Below are 11538 nucleotides of genomic sequence, written 5' to 3'. Positions count from 1 at the left end.
TGCCCTCATGAATTCTGAAGAATATTTATTAATAGCATTGGTTTTTACCATATTGTCATAGCATGTAGGAGTCTTAATCATGGGCTAAGGCTCTGTCCAGCTGTTCAGACAATGAACATAAGGACAGTCTATAGCTATTACAGACTTCAGCCTCATACAAGACAGTGGATGGGTACAGGCAGCAAGGAGAACAAAGTAAAAATGAGATTATATTGGTCAGCATAATCAATAGTTATCATAGCATTTAAGGGGAAGTTATTGTGCCTATCACAATAAATAGGAGCTTTAAGGAAGAACCAGAGGGGAAATAATGAGGTAGCTCTTATCAGCATTTGTAAAAAACTCCTCCTGAGTGAAAGGGCAATGTGACGGGAAGCATAAAAGCATTGGTCTAAAAAATCCAACAGAAGTTGGCCATGGAGCTTGAAAATAAAGACAAGTACTGAGGGGGAACATGGCAGGGAATAAATGACTGTCACTGTGATTTTTTATCTTTTCTGTCCATAGACAGCAATCCCATTAACACACAGCGTGGATTTGCAGTGGCTGGTGGAGTGGAATGCCGTCCTAGTAAATAGCCATTATGATGTGAAAAGTCCTTCCCATGTCTGGATATTTGCACAGTCTGTTAAAGACCCATGGGTTCTCTGCCTCTTCAGTTTTCTTAGACAGGAGAATTTACCAAAACATTGTCCTACAGCTCTCAGCTATGCTTGGCCATATGCTTTCACGAGGCTACAGCTGATAATGCCTCTTGTGGATCCAAAGTAAGTGGCAATCTGCATTTAACTTTCATTTTTATGGGTTGTGTGATTTTAATACAAGTTTCTTTTAGTCTCATGTTTCAGTATCAGTCCGTAGATCCTGCAAGGTGCTACCCAGACATTCAGTTTTGAGTTTCATAATTGCAACTTGTAAGGTGGAAAACTCTAGTTTTCTACCTCCATTGATTTTTCCCATGTATCATGTCATGTTGAATTGCAGCTGGTTACATAGCTGGATACATAGCATGTTTTATTCCCTTTTAAAATATTTTAAAATACTGTGTAATTGAGACTGGGAAATGATTTTAGCAATTTTAATTTATTTTTAAATTCTAGTATTCCTGTTAATGCAAAGAAAACAAGTACAGCAAGCAGTGGAGACAACTATGTTACTTTGTGGAGAAACTATCTTATTCTCTGTTTTGGAGTAGCAAAGCCCAGTATTATGAGCCCAGGACACTTGCGTGCTTCAACACCAGAGATCATGGCTACCACTCCTGATGGAACAGTGAACTACGATAATAAGGTGATGCATCCTGTTTCAAACATTGTTTTCAAACAATTCATTTAGGAGAGTTTTAAACTGCATCTGCATGTAAAATCATATCCTGATGAAAGTATTTCAGTTAGGGGACTATTTTGATATACGCAAACTCCTTAAGGCACATAATTAACAATTAAAACATCTGTATAATCTGTATCGACATGATGTGTCAATAAATATTTGGCAAAAACCACGGCATTTTCAAGATACTACTTTTTCTTCACATTCTGGGTGATGTATATTCAAAATATAGAAGTTCTGGACATATGTGTTGAAGTTAGTTAACTTTAGTTTGTCATCCCCTTTCTTTCCTTGTAGAGCATTCCAATTTGTAAATTTATAACCTTATTAAGCAGTAAGGCAGATTTCTGAGTAAACATTGTATGCCTGTTGGACATGAAGGAATATTGTATGAGATACAGATTCAAGTAGTAGCAACCTGAAAGGAGCAGTAGCTCCACGAATGCAATTACTGGAATATTTTAATGCAACGACAAATTAAGTAAATTACAACAATCTGAATGAAAACGAAGAGATTTCCCAGATGTGTTTAATTGTTAGGCCTTATTGAGATGATTGTGATGTAGTGGACATCCAGTTAGATTGGTGTATTGATATCCATAATAGTAAAATCATTTCAGCACGTTTTTAAAATACATATTGATTCTTGGACAATGTTTTTTTGTAAAAAAAAATATTTACTTAATATTGATAATCCTGACAATTAAATGTCAATAATTGCTTAATGTATTTTAGGCTATTGGAACTCCATCTGTTGGAGTCTTACTAAAGCAGCTAGTGCCTTTGATGAGACTTGAAAGCATAGAAATAACAGAATCACTTGTATTAGGATTTGGAAGAACAAATTCCCTTGTTTTCAGGTACTTCCCCACTTATCATATTCTCAATTATTTGCCTCTAATTCAAATGCATTATTTTTGTTGTAATTTAAACATACTGAAATTTTTATTTGCACTTTAGACATTTGGTTTTATGTATCAAATAAAATATTGATGCTTTTCAGAGGAGACTAGATTTTGTTTACAAAGTTTTTTTTTTTAATTTAGGGAATTAGTAGAAGAACTTCACCCACTAATGAAAGAAGCCCTAGAAAGAAGACCAGAGGTTAGTTGCAGAAATTAAATGTACTAGTTTGTTTAAACTGCAAAATTAATTTAAAAGTAGTAATTCTGTCTCTTTGAAATACAAAGATATTCTTTTGTACTAAGTAAAAAGTTAAGCTCTGTGTGCAACAAGAATTTTATTAATTGTGTATAAAAACATAACTTAAAATAATTCCATTAAAACCTAGTTTAATTTAAATTCTCTCAGTGATACAAAATGTACAATATAGAAATCCATTCTGAGGAAAAATTTCCATTCAAATATGGAACCTCCTCATATGGAACTCAGATATATTGGAAATGCACTTTCAGTATCTGGAAAAAATACCTTGTAAAACAGCTGGGCTACAAGCACATTTTGCAGCAGTGTTCAGATGTGCTTTTTATTTGCAGGGTAGTCAGGGTCATCTATTTCAACTTCACTTGACTACGCTTTTTCATTCTAATTACAACAGGTTAACTGAAAAATTTATCAGTGTTTTTACCTTCATTATAGTATTCTCTTTTGTTACAATAGAAAGTAGTGCTAGAAGGGATCCCAACAGATCATCCGATCCATCCAAGGGAGGATGAACTAGTCTTGTGTCATTCCTGACAGATGTTGTCTAAACTGTTCTTAAAAACCTCTGGTGATAGACTCTGTAGCCTCAGTAAGCAGTTTAGTCATAGGATGTGTCTATGCAGCTAAATGGGAAAGCCATGGGGAGAGCTTCAGTACTGGACCTGAGTTGCCATTCTGCTCAATTTTCCCTCCTTGGCTCAGTTTTGGACCATTCCAGATGGCTCCAAGACAGAAATCTGAGATGGCTCTGGAGGTAGCTCACTCCCAGGAGCAAGCCCCAGAAGGCACCAAGCCACCAGACACAGTCCTCCAAACCACCCCCGCTGCTTTTGCTCCAATATGCTTCCCCTCATCCCCTACCTCCCTGTGTGCAGCAGCAGCCTATGGGCCAAGTTGCAAAACCCCTGCTGTCACTGCAACACAGCCCTCAGGTTAGAGCAGGCAGTTTGTGATAAGAAAACACACAGTGATAATGCCTTGGGCCAGAGAAGCATTGCATGAGTCCCACTAGGCAACGTGGACATAGCCAGCCTTCTTGAGGTCTTCTGGAGCAGTGTGAATATGAGGTGGCCTGTGCTACTTTACTTCAGGGCCATGAACGGTCCCTGTCTCTGTTTACCAGTGTAGACACAGCCATTGTGTCCATGCAGCTCTGCTGAGAAGTCTGCACGGCTGCGTACAGAAAGCGATGTTGTTGCGTTAATACTGTCCTCTGTCCAGGCTTGTTTACCTGGTTCTCAAGCAATTTCAAACTGTGTGTTCATTACTCTGTCCTCCACAGCAGTTTCAATAAGGTATCGTCATGGTGACTTAGTGTGCTGTCCCTGTCTGCCAAGTCATAGTCTTTGGTGCAGAAGCTGCGCAGAGAATGGTGGTCAGAAAGAAGTTAAATCATTAATAGGTGGACAGAGGCTCTCAGCTACGCCCAATATGGAAATAAACAAAAATTAATTCATTTGGCAGGCACTTCATTCATGTTAAGTTTCATGTGGACAATTCTTAATAATTCTGTGTCTGGCAAACATCCGCTACCATTTCCACTCTGTGTTGCTTCACACCTCAATTCACTTGTGTAACTTCCATCCCTATGAAGTCATTGATTTGAAGGTCACTTGTTTTGATACTAGGCAGAAGTGGATTAATACACATTAGTGCAGCCACTTGCCTCTGCATTTCTGCCTGTGCACCACTGAAGACAACTTAGATTTGAAAGGCCTTTTATGGAGACATACGTATCCAGTCTACCCTCAGGAAAGGAATCACAAGAATGCAGAGGTTTACAATATGCTGTAAGAACAAATTTAGCACATGGAAATGTTAGTAGAGGAATATGAGAACAAGAGACTGCAACGTTAATTCCTGTATTGCTCCTGATATGAAGAACTGGGCCACCTTCCTGCAAGCAGCGTCGCCAGTAAACCCAGGAGTGACTGTATAGGTTGTGTAGCTGTAGAGAACATGGCAGGCCTCCATATCAGCAGGCAGGTATCCAACACATCAGAAATAACGTCCTTGAACTGACATATGCTATGACTAGAAAGAGAATGACCGGCACGGCCAAGAACTGCAGGGGTAAACTAAAATGGACATTACACAAGATCCGCCATGTGGGCACTGGCACAGAGCATGCCGGATAGCCTCTGACACTGTTGCAGGAGGCAGCTGTGCCTGTACATACTCCGTTGCAATAAAACTGCTTTTTTCTCTACATGTGCTTCCTGGAACCTTTAAGGTGTAAAGGGAGAAAAACAGGGCTCTGAATAGGACAAATCAAATAGCATAATGATTTGAATAAAACCTTTGGTTAGGATGCTGCAGACTGCCAGTTCTGGGTCAGAATACCAGGGAAAGTATCATGTTCTTCTCCCAAACATCTGCTACTGGCCATCAGCAGAGCCAGAGTACTAGATGAGATAAGCCTTTGATCTGACTCAGTATTGCCATTCTTACGTTCTGAAGAGGAAAATCTGAGCTTTCTCTGAGCTTTTCTTGTTTTGGCAGCAAATTTCTTTGAGTGCAATAGCAGCGTTTTGACCTCACATTTTTTGCTTAGTGGAGATGCAGGATACAAAGAAACAAGTCAGTTTAGCCCTTCAGCAAAGAACAGGCCTTGTTGCATTCACATCTTTCAAGGCAAGATAGAAGACAGAAAGGACAGCTTTCTAGAAGACAATGAGATACAATGAACCAGTTAACAACAGTGCAGTCCTATTCTATGGGAGGAGTATGTTAACTGTGTGTACAACCACTGCAGTCAACATATCCAAGAGTGTACTACAGCGGTGTCTGCTAGGAGCTAACTTGAATATGGATGATCACGTAGCTGCAGCATTACCACGTTCAAGAACGGTTAATCACTAAAATGTTTTCCTGGGGTCTGGATATTTGTTCTGCACTTTACAACGCTTCCAGCACCCGAACTAGGTGGTGTTAAGCTAACATGAATATCCCTGCTACCTGAAGATAGTATGTTTTTTGGCACAGGAACCTTGAATATTAATTAATTTTTATCCCGTATTTCATTATTTCATTTCCACATTTTCAATGAGGACTAAGGTAGATGTTAACAGTTTGTTCAAGAATAGTTACAAAGACAAAAATTTGATCATATTTAGTTCAGTGTTGATGTATAAGCACAGTGTTGTGATGAAATATCCAAAGGCAGTCAAGTTCTTTCATGAAGAAAATGCTTGAACTGGAATTCTTAAATCTCTCTTTATGTATGCACCTATGCACATAAAAAATGGTTGTTTTTTTTAAATTCCAAGAACAAGAAACGTCGAGAACGCCGAGATCTACTGAGACTACAGTTACTGCGAATTTTTGAACTACTAGCTGATGCTGGTGTTATAAGTGACAGGTAGGACTATCACTCATCATAAATATTGATCTTTAAGTGAAATAATTTTTGGTGTTTACAACACTGAGTTTATGTCAGTACATTCTTTGAAGAATTGTGTAATCTATCAGATATGGAGAGATTTTTATGCGTTTCTTCAGAAAGCTGTAGTATAACTACACTGTTACTCTATATTAATGTACAACTTTCCTTTATGCTAGTACAAATGGAGCCTTAGAAAGAGATACGTTAGCCCTTGGAGCCTTGTTCTTAGAGTATGTTGATCTGACTCGCATGCTTCTGGAGGCTGAAAATGATAAAGAAGTCGAAATCCTTAAGGATATGAGAGCACATTTCAGTGCAATGATTGCCAACTTGATTCAGTGTGTTCCAGGTACGGTGCTAAATTATCTCAACTTACTATGAAATTGCATTTAATATATGTATTGGAAAAGTAATTTTTTATTTCTTTTTTTCTGTGCTTTTTTCACTGCTTATGAATTGTCATATAACAAATGTAAAGGGGAATGTGGACAAAAATGTGTTCAAAAGTCTATTAAGAGTCAAATAAAAAAACAGTAAAGCTTGTTGAAGCTTGTAGTGTTCATATATAAGAATCATCTTTTTAAAAGCCCAGCAAAGAAATTGTCTGTGACCTCTAGGGGCTCCAGATTTCTTTGACATAAGGCCTTATTTGCTTCCCTTTGACTTTATTGCCAGACTCTTCATAAACTCAGACAGGCCTTGAAAAATATAGGTAGGTGCAGAAAATATAAACAATATTAAATGTAGTGAAAAACTTGCCTGAGGTATTGAGATTGTATCCCATGTTACCTGACTCCAGTTGTATAGCAAAGATTTCTCCAACTGATTTCATGGTTTTTATATATTGCAAGATCACTTCAGAAATGTAATGTAATTCCACTAGCAAAAAAAAAAAAAAAAAGGAAAAAAGAAGCCTGCTTTAAAGTCCACATAATTACTGGAAGATAAAGTCTGGAGATTACTCAGTCTATGTAAATCTGCTATCTCCAGATCATTTATGACAGGACGTAACAGCATTGGTAGCAACAAATAAGAAGGAATTCAAAAGAGTACAGTAAGGGAATAAATAATGAACAAATGTTTTCCTGTAAGTTCCCAGTGTACAAATTTTGTCAAAGTCATATAGTTGCTTTTAGCTGTAAGATACATAAAAAGTATATGATAGTTGAACAAGATAAGGAAAAAATGGCATCCCTGCTATTCTCATTTAAGACAGTAAAAAAATTCCCTTTGAACTGAGAGGTGTCAAGTTCTTAGCTGCTGTTAACAAACAAAATACTGAATTTCTTTCCTTTTTTCCTTTTCTGAATGATGCTCATTAACAATACAGAATTTCTTTAGTAGTTACTTTGCCAGAAGTATTTGCAAAGGCCTTCCTCTTTGCATTTATTCTCACAATCTACAAAGCACATGACAAAGGACTGCATGTTGTATGAATTTTCCACAATGAAACAGCCATGTTGTATGTTTTGAGAGAATGCAAGAATAACTGCTGCATTTCAATCATTCAGTATGTAATTCTATAAAGAGATGTATTTTCTGCTAACAAGACAGCTTTAAATATATCAATAACTAACAAAGCCATAACATTTAACTCCTAGCAAACAAATGTTTAGTGTGTCAACATCTATCATCTTTAGCCACTGTTCATATTGATTTGCATTAATATTGTCTAGTTAGACTTTGTTGGCTTCCAGCAGTTTATAGATGAAAAATAATTGGCCAGTAGCAGTTTGCCAGTCTCTTTAATAAACATAGTACCGCCTCTGCCATCATGTTTTGCTTTGGGGAATTAAAACTATTGTTTAAAAGATTTCTCTTTTTTTTTCTCCACATGGTTAAGAATTCACAGATATTTTTCATTTGCTCAGGTAATTTAGCTGTTCAGAAAATATACCATACCTTTGTCAACAAGCAGGCAACAAGTTTCTTCTATTTCTTGTCCCTACCTATTAATGTCTTAGAATAAGACATGTATGTTTGGGCTTGCACTTAAAGGATTGGAAAAAACAAGTAAATATTTACCATTAAAGGAATGCAAGAGGCAGTGAAAAGCCTGATTCTATAATTATTTTCTTGCATGCTGTTTCTAAAGTCAGTACACGTACATGTATAAATGTATACAAACATGTACATGTTTGTATAAAAACACATTAATTCAGAACTGAAGGTTCTTAGAAATAAGATGCATCTTATTCACTACAGTAGATTTTTACAAGAAGCTTAGATACTTTGGAGTAAGTGTATACTGAACATTTAAGAAAAACTCCCTATTTGTAGAAATTTGAAATTTGTGTTACCATCTCTGCCACATGAATGTGTATTTAACATTAACAAATCACAACTATTTCTATTTCTGTTCACTTAGTTCACCACAGGAGATTTCTCTTCCCTCAGCAGAGCTTGAGGCATCACCTGTTCATCTTATTCAGCCAGTGGGCAGGACCTTTCAGTATTATGTTCACACCGCTGGACCGTTACAGTGATAGAAATCATCAGATTACAAGATACCAGTATTGTGCATTAAAGGTATTAAAGTTTTAATGTCAAAATCAGTAATAGCAATTTTCCAGTCAAAATACAAGTAATTGCGGGTTTTATTTCCTTTTATTTCACAGAAATTTGAATTGGCATACTTGATGCAAACTTATATACTCATATGTATATGTACAGTGGTATCATAGAATATAGCAATATGAGCCACTGAAGTTACACATCTTTTTCTTTGTAGACACTTTTCAAGGCCAATTATTTTCAAAACCAGAATGGATTTTAAAATTTTACGTAGCTGTTCATTAACAGGTTATCAGATTCAGTGAGAGGATATTAGGCTCTGAAATTAAATATAGTACCAATTCAGTATCACATGCTTATCTCAGGACTGTCTCCCACGTTTGCCTGGAGACATAATTAGTAATAATAAAATACTTCTGCGGCAAAACCAGTTGCAACTCACCCACATAAGTAAGCTGGGAAAAGAATAGCTTATGTACTTATATAAGATGCATCACTTAGTATACAACAATTTCAAATTTTGCAGAAAGATACTATTAAAAAATCTGTGTATTTTAATTCTTTTTGTAGCTTGATTTGTAAAGATTGGGTAAAATGACAAAATCTATCTTGAAGAATGGGGAAATTGGGCTGTAATATTCCTGCCAAAATGCTTAAATTCAGCATTATCTTGAAATCCAGTAACATCTATAGCAACCTAATTACTGAATTCTAGCAAAATCAACTGTTACCATTTTCACCATAGTTCCCTCAAAAATAAAAACAAGTGGCAGTCCTGTTAGCCTGGACCTGGGCTCAAATCATTTTGAAAGGTTCGTTCATGTTCCTTCTTTGTGTAACTAAAGTTCCTTGTGTTTTTAGGCCATGTCAGCTGTGCTCTGCTGTGGACCTGTGTTTGACAATGTTGGTCTTTCCCCTGATGGATATCTCTACAAATGGCTTGATAACATTCTGGCTTGTCAAGATTTACGTGTAAGTACTCACCGAAATGCATCACTGGTGAATAATTTTAATCTCTGTACTGGGTAAAGAGTTTGTGACTGTAAGAACTATGACTGTCTACATTCTATTTTGAGCAGGAAACAATAGCTTTATGCAAGGTTCTAATACAAAAGTGAATTAATTTAAGAGCATTTAGACAGTAAAAGAATTATTACTTCTGAAAATATAATGTAGGTAAACAATAAGCTAAAAAATTGCCTTATGGCTCAGTGTTGCTTGCAACAGAAATTTAGGCTTTTCATCTGCTGATAAAGAAAGGTTAAAAATGGCACAAGCTCAAAAATACTTGTATTTCTATTTGGAGTACTCCACCCACCTGCTTCAAGTTTCTGTGGAATAAGAACATAAAATCCCTTCCTGCTTGGTAACATAGATGCTGGTGAAACCAATTTGAGTGAAAGTGAGTGGGTAGATCTTCCAAAGAAGTCAAGAGGATAAATGATTCAGGAGAGCAAAGAAAGAATTATTTTTTTTTTTAAAGAACACATAATAGATTGTTCTTGCAATTTTCCATTTCTGTGAAGTTGTGTTTCTCTGTTGACTTTGTAACTACAGTCATATTTCTATATTTATAGCTGATTGGACTATCTCTTTGATTAAGGAGGAGTAGATTGGTGATTTACATCAAATGGAGAGAGAGAACAATGATTTTTCCCTTTGTGGTATCTTGCACTTTGACCTGCTGTTCTCCCTAAAAGTCTCATACCACCACAGGTGACTATGATTGCTAAAAAAATGCAGTCAGCATAGCCTAAAGGCTTGTGGAGCAGCTAGAGGATACATGCTGTAGAAATGGTAATTGATTAGGAAAAAAAAGGTTGGACAAATTAGAAGAAAGAAGGGATAGCTACAAAGAAAATCTTTTGGAAATTGGATAGGATTTTTGAATGTTGGTAGGGATGGAGCTATAAAGATATGTGTAAGTGATATGTATAATTGAAATTTTTGTGGATGTGTGAAGGAAATGCACAGAACAAGAGAAAGGAAAAGATACACTTTTCCTCCTGACACGTTTTCATTATCATCAACAAATATTGTATCACCATGTCTAACTGATCATTAGTATATACCACTCATAAAGTAACTGGGGACAAAAATTACTTTTTTTTAACTTTTCCCCTTGAAATGCAAAATTTGGATATGATAGGTGAAATTTGTTTTCCCTGAGCTAATCACTATAATTCATGATTAATCATTGTCATGAAGGACTGTAACTAAACTCTGTTGCTTATACAACTAGTTCAGATTTAGATGAGAAGGATCCTACCTGGTCCATTAACATTAAATCATTTGCAGTCTTTACAAGTAGTTACCTACACTTGGTGACAGAATATTAATAGGCATTAGTGTTTGGTGTTCCAGTACTATCCTCTACTGAAGGATCACAAAAGCACAGTCCAAGCCTTAGTTGCAATGTGTTTGTAGCAGTGGTGGTACGAGGATTAAGTGATACACGGTCTGTAGGGAGAGCTGTTAGATTGCTTGATGTAGTTGGATTAAACATGCAAGTTTTCAAGTTTGAGACCATCTAAGGCACCTGAAGGTGCACAAGTCCATGGGACCCAATGAGATCCATCCGTGGGTCCTGAAGGAACTGGCGGATGAAGTTGCTAAGCCACTATCCATCGTATTTGAGAAGTCGTGGCAGTCGGGTGAAGTTCCCACTGACTGGAAAAGGGGAAACATAACCCCCATTTTTAAAAGGGGAAAAAGGAAGACCTGGGGAACTACCGGCCAGTGAGTCTCACGTCTGTGCCTGGGAAGACCATGGAACAGATCCTCCTGGAAGCTATGCTAAGGCACATGGAGGACAGGGAGGTGATTTGAGACAGCCAGCATGGCTTCACCAAGGGCAACTCCTGCCTGCCTGACTAACCTAGGGGCCTTATACGATGGAGTGACTACATCAGTGGACACCGGAAGGGCTACATATGTCATCTATCTGGACCTCTGTAAGGCCTTTGACATGGTCCCCCACAACATCCTTCTCTCTAAACTGGAGAGGTATGGATTTGATGGGTGGACTGTCCGGTGGGTGAGGAATTGGTTAGGTGGTCTCATCCAGAGGGTAGTGGTCAACGGCTCAATGTCCAGATGGAGATTGGTGACGAGTGGTGTCCCGCAGGGGTCCGTATTGGGACCAG

The 11538-nt window shown here is 37.3% G+C and overlaps 1 protein-coding gene across 1 annotated transcript in view; it reads left to right on the top strand.

Annotated features, from left to right (window-relative positions):
- FRY (furry homolog (Drosophila)) overlaps positions 1–11538 on the top strand; it is a 153591-nt gene that overhangs the window by 64428 nt on the left and 77625 nt on the right. Inside the window, exons 21-28 of the mRNA XM_009327862.1 lie at positions 508–767; positions 1101–1290; positions 2065–2189; positions 2376–2433; positions 5763–5854; positions 6055–6227; positions 8247–8407; positions 9254–9364. Coding sequence (XP_009326137.1) covers positions 508–767; positions 1101–1290; positions 2065–2189; positions 2376–2433; positions 5763–5854; positions 6055–6227; positions 8247–8407; positions 9254–9364 — 1170 coding nt within the window. The remainder of the gene's footprint in view (positions 1–507; positions 768–1100; positions 1291–2064; positions 2190–2375; positions 2434–5762; positions 5855–6054; positions 6228–8246; positions 8408–9253; positions 9365–11538) is intronic.

Source organism: Pygoscelis adeliae, unplaced genomic scaffold (genome assembly GCF_000699105.1).
Source record: "Pygoscelis adeliae isolate BGI_AS28 unplaced genomic scaffold, ASM69910v1 Scaffold14, whole genome shotgun sequence".
Lineage (NCBI taxonomy): Eukaryota > Metazoa > Chordata > Aves > Sphenisciformes > Spheniscidae > Pygoscelis > Pygoscelis adeliae.
The sequence above is the reverse complement of the archived record's forward strand: the minus strand, read 5'-3'. Positions and strand labels throughout refer to the sequence as shown.